Below are 17,390 nucleotides of genomic sequence, written 5' to 3'. Positions count from 1 at the left end.
AGCAGAAAAAAAGAACCCAAAGAAAAATAAAGAAAATGTGTTTCAGTTTGTATTCAGAGTTAACCAGTTCTTTCTCTTGTGGTGAATAGCATTTTTTGTCATAGGTCTTTGGATTTGTTTTGAATCATTGTCTTGATCAGAGTAGCTTTCACAGTTATCATTACTCTCCTGATTCTGTTCATTTCACTTTGCATCAGTTCAGACACCTCTTCCCAAGTTTTTCTGAAAAAAATCCTTTTCATTTTTTACAACACAATAGTATTCCATCACAATCATTTACCACAAATGAGCAAGTGCTCAGTCATTCCTCAGTTGAGGGGCATTCTCTCAGTTTCCAATTCTTTGCCAGTATAAAAAGAACTGCTATAAATCTTTTGCACAAATAGGTTCATTATCCTTTTCTTTGATTTCTTTGGGATATAAGACCTGTTAGACCTAGAACACTATTTTGCACAGAGTAGGTGCTTTCATATATGCTAATTACTGGATTTTATTGCTATTTATATTATATATACACACGCACATATTATTAGCTATGATAAAGAATTAGTAATAAAGGGATTGTTAGTCTTTCACATAAAGATAATTGGGTTTCATTTATTTATACTACCCCTGTCTTCTACTACAGATACAACTGTTGTTGTACAATGTATTTAAGAATTATTATACTTACTAAAAATACCAATACATAATTAAATCCTCAAAAACTGCTTAAGAAGGTAGCAGATAATTACAAATGAAAAAAGTTAAAGAATAGTTCAGGAATGTATAACAAGTCTTTGTAGGTATGGAGTTAAGTGTAGTTTTTGTCCAGTTTTTAGTCAGTTTTTTCCAGCTTTTGTGATTGATTATTGCATTTCATTCTAAGGTAATTTATGAAATGTAACCTTTCCCTTTATATATTCTCTTTTCCATGATCTTCCTTGTAAGTCCTTAGTTCTGTTTACCATGGAATCTATATTTCTGTTTTTTTCCTGCTGTTCTAACCTTCCACCAAAGTCTGTGTGACAGATTCTAGCAGGTAAGACTAAACTTGAAAGAACTGAATACAAGCCTGGCCACTGACTAATGTGACTTGTCAACTCAACAGTCATCCTACCTAAATGCAGAGAGGCTGATCACCAGAAGATTGGTCAGTGACTTGTGAAATTTTTAGCCACAACAATTCATGAAGAACAATTTATTAAAGTTTAGTAGGATTGTGATACTATTCATTTCTCATATCAAGAATAGAAAGTAATTACATTTTAAACCTAAAATATTAGGATAACTTTAAAAAAAGAAGTGAAATCATTTTGGTAAGAATTATTTAGTGCAATTTGACAAAAACTGCTGGGAAATTGGAAACTAGCATGGCAGAAACTAGGCATTAGTGTGGGTACACCTAACACTGAATATCAAGATAAGGATGAAATCTAGACATAAAGAATGGTATTATAAACAAATTAGAATAACTTAGGATAGTTCTCTCTCAGATATGTGGAGGAGGAAAAAATTTGTGACCAAAGAAGAACTGGAGATCATTATTGATCACAAAATAGATAATTTTGATTATATTAAAAAGTTTTTGTACAAACAAAACTAATGCAGACAAGATTAGAAAGGGAAACAATAAACTGGGAAAATATTTTTACATTCAGAGGTTCTGATAAAGGCCTCATTTATAAAATATATAATTGACCCAAATCTATAAGAATTAGCCATTCTCCATTTGATAAATGGTCAAAGAATATAAACAGATATAATTTTCAGATGAAGAAATTGAAACCATCTCTAGTCATATGAAAAGGTGCTCCAAATCATTATTGATCAGAGAAATGCAAATTCAGACAACTCTGAGAAACCATTACACACTTCTCAGATTGACTAAGATGATAGGAAAAGATAAATGTTGGAGGGGATGTGGGAAAACTGGGATACTGATGCATTATTGGTAGATATGTGAATAGATCCAACCAATCTGGAGAGCAATTTTGAATTATGTTCAAAGGGCTATCAAACTATGCATACTCTTTGACCCAGCAATGTTTCTACTGGGTTTATATCCCAAAGAGATCTTAAAGAAGGGAAAAGGACCCACTTGTGCAAAAATGTTTGTGGCAGCCCTCTTTGTAGTGGCAAGAAACTGGAAACTGAATGGATACCCCTCAATTGGAGAATGGCTGAATAAGTTATGGTATATGAATGCTATAGAATACTATTGTTCTATAAGAAATGATCAGCAGAATGATTTCAGAGACTTGGAATGGAGAGACTTACACTAACTGATGGTAAGTGAAATGAGCAGAACCAGGAGATCATTGTACACACCAATGTCAAGATTATACAAATGATCAATTCTGATGGATGTGGCTGTTTCCAACAATGAGATGATTCAGACCAGTTACAATGGTCTTGTGATCAAAAGAGCCATCTACATGCAGAGAGAGGACTGTGGGCACTGAGTGTGGCTCACAACATAGCATTCTCACTTTTTTTGTTGTTATTTGTTTGCATTTTGTTTTCTTCATTTTGTTTTCTGGTTTGATCTGATCTTGTACAGCAAAATTATTGTATAGATATGTATGCATGTATTGGATTTAACATATTTCTACCATGTTTAACATTAAAAAAAAGAATTATTTAATGCTTAGCATCTTCTGATGTTCTCATTTGTTCTGATGTTGTTTTGTTCTCATATCTAATGTCCTAGTCTAATTTTACAAGATCCTTATTGCTTTCTGATTTTTTTTTTTAGGTATAATTGTATATCTGTGGAATGCCTATATAGAATTCATTTAAATAAATTACTGATCTTTGGATTTATTTTCAGGGGAGTATTTTTCCCTTTTGTATGCATTTTTATTCAGATTAAATTCTATAATGCTTAAAGTTATTATTATTGCCTTAATTGAGACTTCAATTTAGAACATGCTTTTTTTGCAAACTGTTTTATAATTCATTAAATTACTTCATTCTTAACTTTAAACTCTTTGCTGAGACAAACAATATCACAACCAGTAATGACCAGAAGGTTTTTTTTTCCCTTATATGGCATAGAAAGAATTGCCTCAAGTTGATACAACATCTGATTCTGCTGCTATCACAAGGACATAGACTTAATTATTTAGTAACTTGTAAATCTGTGATTTCCTGAGTTACTCTAATATGAACTAATTAATTTTTGTTAAGTACAGTTTAAATTCATATCTTAATAGTGATAATTCAATTTTAACAACTCTTTTTTTTTTCTTTTAAAGGATTTATCTATACAGATATGACGAAAGATATGAAAGAAGAACAGTTAAAGAAAAATATTCCTCTTGGGAGGTTTGGAGAACCTAAAGATGTGGCACATGCTGTTGTTTTTCTTCTGGAAACTCCATATATTACAGGACATGTTCTGGTCGTAGATGGTGGATTACAGCTTGCTTTGTAAAGTGGTACTGTTCAGTAATAATAATATAAGATTATATTTAATTTTGTTATCAACCATTGAATCATACCTGCATGGATGATAATCAAATCTATAAAATAACTTGTTATTCCTTTTTTTCAAAGTTCATTTTATGGTGATTATGTGTTCAGGTATGACTAACAGGGATGATGATTAACCCTGTTCATACTCAGCAGATATGAAATCAGTTCTTTGGTTGTCTCATGTGCCATCAAATGCATAATATATAGTCATTTTCCAAACGATGAAACCTTTATTGAGTTATATATAGTGTTGTGACCATTTGGTTATTAGTTAGTGCATTTAAATGAGAGAACATATTTTCTTTTTTAATCTTTTTATTAATAACTTTTTTTTCTACATCACATTAATTTTCAGATATATCCCTTCCCCCACATCCACTGAGCTATTCTTTGCAACAAGAAATTAAAAAAAAAAAAGATGGGGGGAGAGTAATAGTTCAGTAAAAATAAATAACAAAAAACTAGCCATTTGCAAGAGCCATGCAACATTCCACACTCAGTTCCCCATCTCTGCAGTAAAAAGGAAAGGTGGCTATATTTTCTCAACTCTTTGGAGCCACATTTTGTCATTATAATGATACAGGATTCCATTTTGAGAAAAAACATTTTCTAGTAATTATCTTTGTTTCACTCAGTATTTGACCTTTCCTTAGTTAACCTTTTTGCCAGAATAAAAAAGTAGAAAACATGTCTTGCAGATATCTAGATGATTATCCTGATTGATGCTATTTTGAGAAGGGAAGGAAGAAACAAGTACTTTATCAAGTGCTTATTATGTGCTAGGAACTATGTTAATGACCTTACAAATTTTTTTCTCATTTGATTTTCACAATCACCACCTTGGGTGAAGATATTACTATAACTCCCTCTTCATAGTTTTGGAAACTGAGATAGATAGATGAAGTGACTTGACCAGAGCCAAACAATTAGGAAGTGTCTGAAGTCACATTTGAACTCAGGTGTAACTCTAGGTTTAGCCTAGAGCCTATTAGAACGTTGTTATTGTTGTTTTTTAACCAAATTCTACTGTAAGGCTGTACCATCTTCAGCCAGTGAGCTGAATTCTACCTCTGTCCCACATAGTGCTCTTGGAGAATCACTAGCCTCAAAGGGTTGTTGGGACCACAGGAGGTGATGTCTGCAAAGTGCTTCAGGTTGCTTAATATTTCTACATCTACACATCTTGCACCTTTTCAGTAGTTCTGTAAAGTCAGCCTCATGTGGCTTCAGAACACCAGGACTTTGCCCCTCTGGATCTCCAGACCTTCCTGCCTCTTCTACTGCCCTTCCTGAACAGCCCTTTACTTATCCTCACTCAGTGTCCCTTTTAGGGCCCTACTGTTACACCTGTCAGGTGGTAGCAGCTCTAAGGGTGCTTGGCAATATTGAGAAAGCAGAAAAGGCTGATCTTTACCAGTCTCCCATCCTGCACCTCTGCCTCAGCTCCTGTTCTCACCACTCCCAGACGTATGGTGCCTTCATGCTGCCCTGTGTGTTAGGAGAAAGTAGTTAACTTTGGATAATGTAATAGTCTTCTCTAAAATATGATGTTCTCTGGGAGCAGGTTTCTTAGGGGGCTTCTGCGGGCAGCCTTCGTTTCAGTTCAGTAATCACCCTAAATGCAGCCAGGAGTTAAAGTCCAAATCCTTTATTGTTTCCTTCGAAGTCTTGTCTCTTTCATTTGGGGCTCGGCTAGTTTTTCTTAGAGGCCTTCTGTAGTCTTGGTTCTGAGAGCTTAAGCTGCTTTCTCTGGCTTCTGAATCTCCCCGGGTTTGTGCTTCAGTCTCCAGCCACAACAAAGGTGGACTATAGAATGAATCTGTCTCAGCCTCAGAAAGCTTCTAATGTGCTTGTCCTTTCGGGCCCTGAAAGCTCTTCCTTATATGTTCCACACTGAGTATACACCAGTCATTATATCACTAGGAAACCATTATTTGTTGTAGGATTAAATCAATGCTAAATTAGATTTAACCACTGTCTCCTCAATTCCACTTACTTAATTAGCATCTTGTAAAAATCCTAATTGAATAGGACATATCTGTAATGGAAGATGTTCATCAAGCAGGCCACAATGTTCCTTTTGTGAATGGCCAGAAAATATAGAAGTAAAAAGAAGAGCTCACAGAACTATTCTACAGTAACTTAAATTTTGCAAAGCACTTAACCTTGCTATTTGTTCCTCAACAACAAGTATATGAGGAAAGTATCTTTATTATCTCTATTTTACAAATGGGAAAACTAAAACTGAGAGGAATTAAGGGACTCGGCCAGATTCACACAACAAGTTAAGCGTTTCAGGAAGGATTTAGATCCAGGTCTTCTTGTCTCAAAGTTCAGTAGTCTGTCAATTATGCTGTCTAGAAACAGTGTTTGTAGTATTGCACTATATAGTATAGAAGGAAAATTGAATTGAGAGGAATCTTCAGATCTAATTCAGGTTTTACTATTAAATGAGCTTCATGATCTTTGGCAAGGAATTAGATGGAGTTATGCAGTTCCTTTCTATTCAAACATATTGTAATAAGCCTAGATTTTTAGAGAACTAGTCCTGATGCCATTCTTGTTTGGGTGCTAGTTTGTTCTTATATGACTCATTTTCTATATTTCTTAGTATATTTCTTATATTTCTTACTAGGGAAAACCCTCTTTTAGAGTTGATTGAGTGTCATATATTATAGATCCCTATACCCGAGGGACATGATATACAAGTGTGTGTGTGTGTGTGTGTGTGTGTGTGTGTGTGTGTGTATGTATGTATATATGTGATTGGAAGGCAGTATGTGATAGTGATGATTTATTTCTTTAATTTAGATTACAAATTAAAATTAAAAGATTCTTAACATAAAAATAAAAAGTGAGCACTTAAATTACTAACCACTAAGCACCTTAAATTACTAACGGTTAAATAAATAAGCAATTGAAAGATACCACACAGACTGAAACACCTTTAGAATGGACAAAAATACTATGTTTTAAAGGGAATATTTACTTAGGGTCAAGGAGCTGTAAACAGAATTTAAAGAGCCAAACAACATATTATCTCCCTGAATAGAGAATAACATTTTAGGATTTAATTTTAATTCATATTTCCAATCTTACTAGAAAATTCCTTTAAATAAAATGATCTTAAAATCTTTATTGCATTCATTACTAAAGGCTAATTTTTTATTTTAAATAGTATTTGATGTTTTAAAAGATATAACTAGCATTTATATAACACTTTAAATTCTGTAAAGTACTGTACATATTTCATTTGGTCCTCCCAATAACTGTGTGAAGTTAAGAGAGAGTAATTGATTTTCTGAGGATCACACAGCTAATAAGTGGTAGGATTTGAACTCAGATCTTCTGGACTTCACATTCTGTCTTTTCTCCTAGAGGACTCACTTTTTTTGTTAAAACTTTTTATTTTCAAAACATATAGAGATAATTTTCAACATTCATCCTTCTAAAACCTTGTGTTCCAAAATTTTTTTCCCTTCCCCTCGCCGCTTCCCTAGATTACAAGCAATTCAGTATAAATTAAACATGTGCAATTCTTTTATACGTAGTTCTACATTTATCATGATGCACAAGAAAAATCAGATCAAAAAGGAAAGAAAATGAATAAGAAAACGAAATGTATGCTAACAACAACAAAAAGATGAAAATACTATGTTGTGATCCATAGACTTCTGTCTGGATTCAGATGTCTCTCTTCATCACAAGACCATTGGAACTGGCCTGAATCATTTCATTGTTGAAAAGAGCCACATCCATGAAAATTGATCATTGTATAATGATCTGGTTCTACTCTACTTTGCATCAGTTCATGTAAGTCTCTCCGGGCCTCTCTGAAATCATGCTGATGATCATTTCTTATACCATAACTTATTTAGTTGGAGAGTGACTGAAGAGGCAGGAAGGCCTGGAGATCCAGAGGAGCAGAGCCCTGGTGTTCAGGAGCCACATGAAGCTACTGAAGAGGTGCAAGATGGGTAAATGTAGTAATATTCAGCAGCCTGAAGTGCTTTGCAGATGTCTGTTCACCTCCTTTCACCATTTATCAGTTGGAGAATGGCTTGAATTCTTATAAATGAGTCAATTCTCTCTATATTTTAGAAATGAGGAGGCTTCACTTTGCAATGACAACAAAGCTCTGCAAAAATCTTACAATCCTCTGAAATCATGTTTTTTTTTTTTTTTAATAGAAATAAATCTTTTATAATGAGCATCAAAAGAAATCTTACATGTGGTGTGGAGTATTTTATAAACTAAGATACATTTGAACTCAACAGTTGCATACCAATAGATTATGAACTCTGCATTTGTCAAAGGACCCTCAAATAAAAATAAATACAACATATTATGCAGAGTGCACTTGAAAGAACTCAGGGAGGCAATGGGGCACGATATGGAGGATGCTGACTTGGAGTCTGAAGATCTGACAAATAAGAATTCAGAGAAACATAGAAAGACTTATATAGAGTAATATAGGGGTAATAAAGGAGAATGCCAGGAATTGAATGCAGCCATGCAATATAACAAGCACTAGAGAAATAACAATTCTGGTTCTTTACAGAAGTTATGAATACATTGATGCTTGAGGGTTTGGGCATTTGAGGGGAAAAGTGCTGTATTAAAATAAAGTGAATAAAGTTTTTTTAAAAAAATCTTGATAAGATACTGGTCTGAATAGTGGGACCTTTAGGCGTGCCAGTTGCACTTAGTTATAAGATAAATGATAAACTCCTTAATCTTGGAGTTAAAATCTTCAATAATCTGACTCCCAATTACTTTTAATCCTTATTTCATATTTGCTATTCTCTTTCACAAATTCTCTATTCCAGCTAGCTATTCCACAGTCTTGATACTCCCTTTCCTGTTTTTCTGTACAATCTCCATGTCTGGAATTAACTCCCTCACTTCCATCAGTGTCTTTCAGGGTTAATTCCAGGTGGCCTTGCCTTTAAGAGCTTCCCTCAATCTCTTCCTTTCCACCTGGCTAGTGTGGCTTTCTCCTATATCAAATAAAATGTAAACTTCTTAAATATAAAAACTTTCAGCTTTTGGTTCTTAAGCTCATAATGCCTTACTTATTCCTTGCACATGGTAGGTATTTCATAAATATCTCTTGAATTGAATTGTCTTTTTAAGGATGACTTCTGCTTGATAATGGGTTTCCAGCTCCAGTTTGTCTCTTTAGCTTCAGTTTAGTATTACTAACTGCCTTTTGGACATCTCAGTTGTATGTCCCATAGACATCTCAAACTCAAATGCCCAAAATAAAATTGTTTTCTCTTTCTCCCCACTCCCAACCCTTTCCTTCCCAAGTTTCCCTATTAACTGTTGAGCATATGTACCATCATCCTTCCATGCTTGCAACTTCAGTATCATTCTATCTATCCAATCTAGATAGGATTGTAGTAATATCTTTTAAGTCATTAAAACTGCAATTTCCACGGCTGCTATTTGATTAGCATTGCTGTATATAGCTACATGGGCTACATGTGGCTAAGTTTTCTTTCAGTGTGAATAGAAGAACAGATTAACATAATACTAAGTCAATAATGATTTTTCTACAAAATCTTCAATACCTAAAATATATAATTTATGATTCAAATAATTACAAGCAAAAGGACACTCTACAGAGCATTATGTAAAGGATTATAAACACTTCAATACAAATTAAATAGTCTTTCACTATTTTACTGTTACTAATCACTGATTAAAATAACTTTAAGTTTTCTTATAGAGTTTAAGTAGATAATAGTGGACTAGTCACGGTAAACTTTTTCTTAAAATCTGTAATCTGGGACAATATTCATTCCAGTTCTAATTTTTGTAGTGCTTTAAGTATTGAGAAACATACACAGAATCCCCAGCTTTAGTCTTTGTGATTTCCTTATCTAAAGGATTTTCATTCAGCCTTTGATCTGATCTCTTAACAGAATTGAGGTATATAAGTAAATTGATTATAGCTAAGATTTATTTGATGTTGAGGTCCTGTCAGAAATTGATCCCTTAATTTTGTTGTTTCTATGAGAAAATATGATGTGTTCTAAGCCATCTTGTTAAAAGACCTCTTTGGAAGAGCAGAATAAACTTTTGTTTCGGTATATACCTGGAATCTGTTGTAAAGACCATATTTTCTCCAAAAAAAAAAAAAAAAAGCTATTAAATATTAAAGAGTGCATTCCCACATAAGAACTGCATCAAATGAACTGAGATTTCTTTTGTCGTCTTCTTATTGCTCTTAGGAAAGGCTGTGTCTTGCTTTTTCAATTGTAAGCTGCTAAATTCAGTTTATGCTTTTATGGCTTTTCCTCCTCAAAGAAGAAAGTAAAACAAAATGAAAGAAGGAAAGAAAAAGATAATGGTCATTCTTCATACTTGGCCACAACCTCTGAACCACCTTTTTTTTCCAGCTAGAAGCTGATCCCTATGCTTCCTGATTCCTGATCTTACCCTGATGTAACTTGCCTTTTACTTAAAACTTCACTGAATAAATTTTCCTTTATAGGCTCATTAAGACCCCCCAATCTTCTATACTCTAAACCAATTTTTAAAGTCAGGGTTCCCTTTACTCTTTCTGGACATTTAAAAATCTGACATGGTTCATTATATTTTTTGTGATTAATCTTTTTTTTTAATTATAGTACTTTTATTTATTTCTTTTTTTTTATTATAGCTTTTTATTTACAAGATATATGCATGGGTAATTTTTCATCATTGACAATTGCAAAACCTTTTGTTCCAACTTTTCCCCTCTTTCCCCCCACCTCTTCCCCCAGATGGCAGGTTGAACAATACATGTTAAATATGTTAAAGTATAAGTTAAATACAATATAGTTTCATTATATTTTTAAGCTACAAATTATTCCTACTTCATGAGAAAGTTCCTCAGTTTTGTGGGCAGGGAGTTTCATTCACTTGGGAGTGTCTCTGACTGCTTTCTACAAAAGTGATATATGGACTCCTCTCTATTTCTACGTCTTCTAGATAGATTCTGGTTGGGTAATTCTGCTTCCATTGGAGATAAATAAATGTAAGTCATTAAAGAAGAGAGAAGCTCAAAAATTGAAGATGAAAAGAATGAATAATTACTAGCAGTCATTGAACACCTCCCTACATCCCAAAGCCTGTTGCCAGACTTTATACTTGCTTTGATCATTCATCATCAGTCTCTTGAGATCTCATCCATTTCATGATAGGAACACTGACTACAGAATCTTAAAGATGCACTAGTCTGGTGTTAGGGAATGGAAGTGACCTAGGCATTGAGATGTATAGTACCTACCGCAGTCATCTGATGGATGAGATGGGAACTCGCCTCTTCCTACTTACTTGGTTTGAGAGCTTGGCCAGTAGTCAGAAGGTGAGCTTCCTCCCCAGAGTAGCATTGAATGGTGAACTTACTGAGTGCCCAAATCCAGGAATTCTTTGATAACTTACTGATTATTTGGTGACATCCTAGATCAACATAGACAGGTACCTCCCCACCTCACTCACGCCATCACCCTAGAGATCAGAGTCTATACTGAGCACACTGATAGAGAAGGCACTGGTGAGATCAACCATGCAGACTTAAAACTTGAAACCTTGTTTTAGCATGTGTCTTCCATCATTACCAGTTATAGCTTGGGAATCTCAATTAGAGACTGGTTTGTATTTAACTTACTGTTTTAAACAACCCAACATATTAATTGATTTGCTTGAATATAAGAAGAATCTTCAAGACTTGCACTGGGAGAGACAAGTGCTTTTTCTCCACTCCAGAAGGAAGAACAAATGACAAGCACATAAATGTGTGCGTTCAGATCAGCCTGAGCCTGAGTATTGGGGTCTTTCTGTTTTATTTCTTTCATAAGTAGAGGTGACTGAACAGGAGTCTTGAGCAGGATGCATAAAGTCTTGGAGGCAATCTTAATTTCAAGAGATCTGGAGATTTAAAGTTAGAGCTGAATGGGAGCAGAGGGAGCTTCCACATTGAAGAGGATGATTATTGATAAGAGAAGAACTCGGCCCCTGGCTGGGCTCTCAAAAGACTTGGAGTAGAACTAAGGTAAGATGTAAAATGATAAAAACACTTTTTATACAAATAAAGTCATGTCTAAATAATTGAAGTAATATTTATTGTTCATGGATAGGTAAAGCCATTATAATTTCTAAATGACAATTTGCCTATTTATTCAGTGTTATCCCAATTAAATTACTTTTTTTTTTTCCCCTTTGCTGAGGCAATTGGGATTATGTGACTTGCCCATAGTCACACAGCTAGGAAGTGTGAAGTGTTAAGTATCTGAGACTAGATTAGTACTCAGGTCCTCCTGATTTCAGGGTTGGTACTCTATCTACTGTGCCATCTAGCTACCTCCCAATTAAATTACTAAAAAAATTATCTTACTGAGTTAGAAAAAATAAGTTCATTTGGAAGAACAAAAGATAAGGAATTTCAGAAACCAGGAGAAAAAGATACAAAGGAAGTAGATTCAGCAGTATCAGCCTTAAGTTATAAGGTGAGAGAATTACTGAAGTGTAAAATAGATAATTTCAATTATTTTAAATTTTTTAATTTTAAATTTAAAAAATAATTTTTTTCTTGTATAAATAAAACCTATTTGGCCAAGAATAGAAGGAATGCAGAAAATTGGGAAAAAACTTTCATAGAAAATTTCTCAGGATGTGATTGGCATGGAATATTGCTATGGTGTAGGAAATGATGAGCTGGTTGATTTAGAAAAATAAGGACTGGCTTGGATTTGGTCTTATATGTGTGTATCAGTGTATATATGTATGTTTATAGATATCTATGTATATTCAGTTCTTCTTGAGGCTGTGCATGTGGGGAGGGGAGAGGGAATAAAATAAAAAGTATTCAACTGAGAACAAAAAGAAACCTCAAGGAAGCCAAAAAAAGGGGGGAACCTGGCAGCTTTGAAAAACAGTGTATAGTGTATATTATGCAAATTTTCTTTAAATGGAAATTTATTGTTTTATATTGATCCTTCTCTTGTGTTATGTACATGGTATTTTTTTTTCCTTTTCCCATTTTTATATTAAGTTTAAAACAAATTAAATTAGAAAAATATAAATAAGAAGATATAAAATGCCTGTTCAGCAGTCCTGCAAACTGCTTCACATTCTGACACAATAAAAATAATAGCTAACATTTACATAGTGTTAATAATGTGCCAGACATTGTGCCAAGTGCTTGACAAATACTATCTCATTTTGTCCTTATGAAAGTTCTATATTTTTAATCCTCATTTTACAAAACAAACTGAAGTTAAGTTGCCCAGAGTCACACAGCTAGGAAGTGTTCGAAGCTGAATTTGAACTCGGGTTTTCCCAAATCTTGGTCCTAGACTGATTCTCAACTCTGCCATCAGCTGCTCCCAAGTCTCATCTTACTGGGAGAATATAACAGTAGTTGCTTACTATTGCTGCTTCTTGTTTGAAGTCTTTATTTCAGACAGATAATTAACAGCATAGTATCTAGCACATAGTTGGTATGTAAGAAATTGTTGCTCTGTTGAATTAAACTGAACAGAATAATGCTAAATATGATGGTGCAGAAAGACAAACTTCTTTTTTTTTTTTATAACTTTTTATTGACAGAATCCATGCCTGGGTAATTTTTTTTTACAACATTATCCCTTGCACTCATTTCTGTTCCGATTTTTCTCCTCCCTCCCTCTACCCTCTCCCCCAGATGGCAAGCAGTCCTATATATGTTAAATATATCACAGCATATTCTAGATACAATATATGTGTGCAGAACCGTACAGTTCTCTTGTTGCACAGAGAGAATTGGATTCAGAAGGTAGAAATAACCTGGGAAGAAAAACAAAAGTGCAAACAGTTTACATTCATTTCCCAGTGTTCTTTCTTTGGGTGTAGCTGCTTCTGTCCATCATTGAAACTGAGTTAGATCTTTTCTTTGTCAAAGAAATCCACTTCCATCAGAATACATCCTCATACAGTATCGTTGCTGAAGTGTATAATGATCTCTTGGTTCTGCTCATTTCACTTAGCATCAGTTCATGTAAGTCTCTCCAAGCCTCTCTGGTCATTTCTTACAGAACAATAATATTCCATAACATTCATAACATTCATATACCACAATTTACCCAACCATTCTCCAATTGATGGGCATCCATTCATTTTCCAGTTTCTAGCCACTACAAACAGGGCTGCCACAAACATTTTGGCACATACTGGTCCCTTTCCCTTCTTTAGTATCTCCTTGGGGTATAAGCCCAGTAGAAACACTGCTGGATCAAAGAGTATGCACAGTTTGATAACTTTTTAGGCATAATTCCAGATTGTTCTCCAGAATGGTTGGATTCGTTCACAACTCCACCAACAATTTATCAGTGTCCCAGTTTTCCCGCATCCTCTCCAACAGTCATCATTATTTTTTCCTGTCATCTTAGCCAATCTGACAGGTGTGTAGTGGTATCTCAGAGTAGACAAACTCTTCTGACACTTGTTTGGAACTATCTGACTGTCCCCATGGATCACTCTGTCCTTAAGAGTTTTCTAGGCAACGATACTGGAGAGTATTGCCATTTCTTCTCTATGGAATAAAGGGAAACAAGTTGTGACTTGCCCAGAATCCTCCCACTCAATAAGTGTTTTTAGCTGGATTTAAACTTGGATCTTTCTGATTTCAGACTCTGTGCGCTATCCATTGAGCCACCTAGCAGCTCCGTCCAAGATTACACAGCTAGAAAGTATCTGAGGCCAGATTTGAACTTGGATTTTCCTGACTTCCTGGCCCTGACATTGAAACTTGTAAATTATCTGAATGTCTTAATTTTATATGCTTAAAGTCGTTTTGCATGTAACATATCAGAGTTTCTTGATTTCTTTTCATTTACCTCTAAGTTTGTTGTTTGTCCAGTGTGCTAGGGAGGAGATGGGAAGCTTTACTTGGCTCCACTTTGGCCAATTGGTGCCTGCAGAATCACAGTCTCAGTACAGGTCATCCAGTGAACCCCTAGTGATGGCTATCATGTTCGAATTTAGTGGAGTCTGTTTGGCAAAGATTAGAAGCAGGAGTAGAGTCAAACAGAAGAGGATAGACAAAATGTTTCAGCTAACTCTTCACTCCTCTGGATGCTCCATTACCCATCAGGACAGAGTTCATTGCAAACATGTTAGGTGGACTCTTTGCAGGAGGCAAACTTTACTCATCAGGATTCTATATTGTCCAATTAAATCTCATTATCAGCTCCTGTGAGCAGCACATCTGCATAATCTTGTCTTCCTCCTTTATACTTTTCTTTCCTAGTGAAAAGGGCAACAGATGCTAATCAGAACCTTTGCCTGTCTTAAGCCCTGGGCAGTGGAGAACAGTTTCTAGAACTGAAGCATTTACCCATGAGTTTGAGCCTTTCTCTAACCAGGAATCATATAACTGAAATATTTTAGTCAGCTGAGTTCTCTTGCTTCTGGTCTCTTCAAATAGCTCTGACAAAAATGTTTTTTACTTTCCTCCTAAATCTGTCTTTCCAATCAAGTTCTTGCATCTCTTTACCATAAGAATCCCTTGGCTTCCTGTCTTCTATAACTTTTAGTGAATTAAATCAGAGCATCCTGTTCTCAGATGTACTTTTCACTTAAAAGGTAATCACTCAGATTTTCCTCTATTAAATCAATAGACCTTTAAAAATCACCTTTAAATATGTAAATATGTAATTTCTTTCATTTTAGTTTTAGTCTATCTTAAACGGTTATTTGCAAATGATCATGGAATAATAATGCCCTGCAACTCTACATAGAATAGCATATCATTTTATGTCATTAAAACTGTTTCTTTGTATTCACCTTTTTTCCAGTTTTTAAGTTTTCTCTGAACTTTCAAAGTATTAAATAGTCCACATATAAATGAAATATCCATTCTATGCTTTTTATAATGTTAAGTTTTTATTTTTATGCTGCAGTTCAGTTTGTTCAACACTGCTTGGATTCCATCAGAAAATTTTCTTCATATGCATGTTTTATTTTTTATCTTCTTTTCTAGTATCAAAATTTTCATCTATGATAGAGGCAATATCTTGCCTTTCATCAATTAATAGAACTTTTTTTTTAATACAAAAACTTTTCTTTTCAGCATTAAGCCATTTTGTTAAAAAGGCAGAATCTTGTAAATGGATAGATAAATGGAAGGTAAGAAAGGAAGGAAAAGATAAAGGAGAGGGGAAGGAGGTAGGCCCAGGAGATGTAGACAGTAGCAGATCTTTTTTTAAAAAAAAATTCACTTTCTTTGCTTTTAACATTTTTTTCTTTAAATTTTCACTTTGAAATTCTTTTCTGCCCTCCCACTCCTATCCCTACTGAGAAAGCCAAACAATGAATTCATGTAAAAGACATTTTTATATTAGCCATATTTTTGAAAAGCAAGAAAATGAAAGAAAATTATACTTCAGTTTGTGTATCAGTACTCTCTCTGGGGGTGGATACCGTTTTTCCATCACTATTTATCAGAGTAACTAAATCTTTCACAGCTGATAATCATTACAACATTGTTGTTACTGTGTGCAATGTTCTCATGGTTCTTCTCACTTTCCTTTGTATTAGTTCATATAATTCTTGTCATTTTTTCCCCTGAAACTATATCCCTCTTGTCATTTTTTTATAACACAATAGCACCCTACCAAAATCATATGTAATGACATTCAGTTCCCCAATTGATGTGCATCCTCTTGATTTTCAATTCTTGACACCATAAAAAGTTGCTCCAAATATTTTTGTACGTTGGATCAAAGGGTATGCACAGTTTTGTAGCCCTTTGGGCTTAGTTCCAAATTATTCTCCAGAATGGTTGGAGCAGTTCACAACGCCATTTATTGTCCCTTAATCCAGGTTGCATTTTTTATTTCTGGTAGGTGTGAGACTTTCCTTTCTCTAATCCAGGGGTCCTCAAACTTTTTAAATAGGGGGCCAGTTCATTGTCCCTCAGACTGTTGGAGGACCTGACTATAGTAAAAACAAAAACTTTGTTTTGTGGGCCTTTAAATAAAGAAACTTCATAGCTCTGCGTGAAGGGGATAATTGTCCTCAGCTGCCGCATCTGGCCCACGGGCCATAGTTTGAGGACCCCTGCAAGTATAATCAATAGTGATTTAGAACATTTTTTTCATATGACTATAGATAGCTCTTTTTTTGCCTTCTGGAAACTGATTGATATTATTTCATTGTCTGGGGTACCTTTTAGCAAAATGTAGTTTCTCTGTTTATTGTTTTTTGTTAAGTTATTTTACTTAGGATCATGATTACTTAGGATTACCCATGCCTTTTTATTTTTAAATGTTAACTGAAGCATAATTGATTCTGCTTCAGCCCTTTATTTTAACTCTGTGTATGTCTTTGTTTCAAGTGTGTCTCTTGCAAACAATATATTCTTGGATTCTGAGTTCTGATCCATTCAACTATCTGCTCATTTCATTCCCTTGAAGTGAATTACTCTGTATTTCCACCATCCTATCATTTTCTATTTCTTCTCTCTCTTCTTTATCTTTTGACTCTTCAAGTCTGTTTTGCTTCTAACCACTACTTCGCTTAATCTTCCTTTCCTTTCAATACCTCTACCTTCACTTATCCCTTCTCCTCCTCTTTCCTTATTGGGTAAGATAGATTTCTATACATAACTGAGTATGTGTGTATGTGTGTGTGTGTAGTGTACATATATACATATGTATGTATATATAGATGTGTGTGTCTATATATGTATTCTTCTTTGAACCAATTCTGATGAGAGCGAGGTTTCAAGCATTGCCTGCTAACCCCTGCCATTTTCTCTTCCATTGTAAAAGTTCTTTTTTGTCTACCTTTTTTTTTTTTATGAAAAAATTTCCCATTCTGCCTCTCCTTTCTCCCTTCTCCCAATGCATCCCTCTTTTTTCCCCTTCAGTTTTTTGGGAGATCATTTTAATATAATCGAC

General features: G+C 34.5%; 1 protein-coding gene across 6 annotated transcripts in view; it reads left to right on the top strand.

The window, feature by feature from the left end:
• CBR4 (carbonyl reductase 4) overlaps positions 1-17,390 on the top strand; it is a 49,074-nt gene that overhangs the window by 16,387 nt on the left and 15,297 nt on the right. For 3 of the 6 annotated variants that reach the window (XM_031943917.1, XM_031943912.1, XM_031943915.1), the window contains one exon: positions 3,240-3,673. In XM_031943917.1, coding sequence (XP_031799777.1) covers positions 3,240-3,418 — 179 coding nt within the window. In that variant the 3' untranslated portion in view covers positions 3,419-3,673. The other 3 variants (XM_031943914.1, XM_031943913.1, XM_031943916.1) reach the window with 3 other exon arrangements.

Source organism: Sarcophilus harrisii, chromosome 6 (genome assembly GCF_902635505.1).
Source record: "Sarcophilus harrisii chromosome 6, mSarHar1.11, whole genome shotgun sequence".
Classification (NCBI taxonomy): Eukaryota; Metazoa; Chordata; class Mammalia; order Dasyuromorphia; family Dasyuridae; genus Sarcophilus; species Sarcophilus harrisii.
Note: the sequence above shows the minus strand (reverse complement) of the source record. Positions and strands in the feature narration are given on the sequence as shown.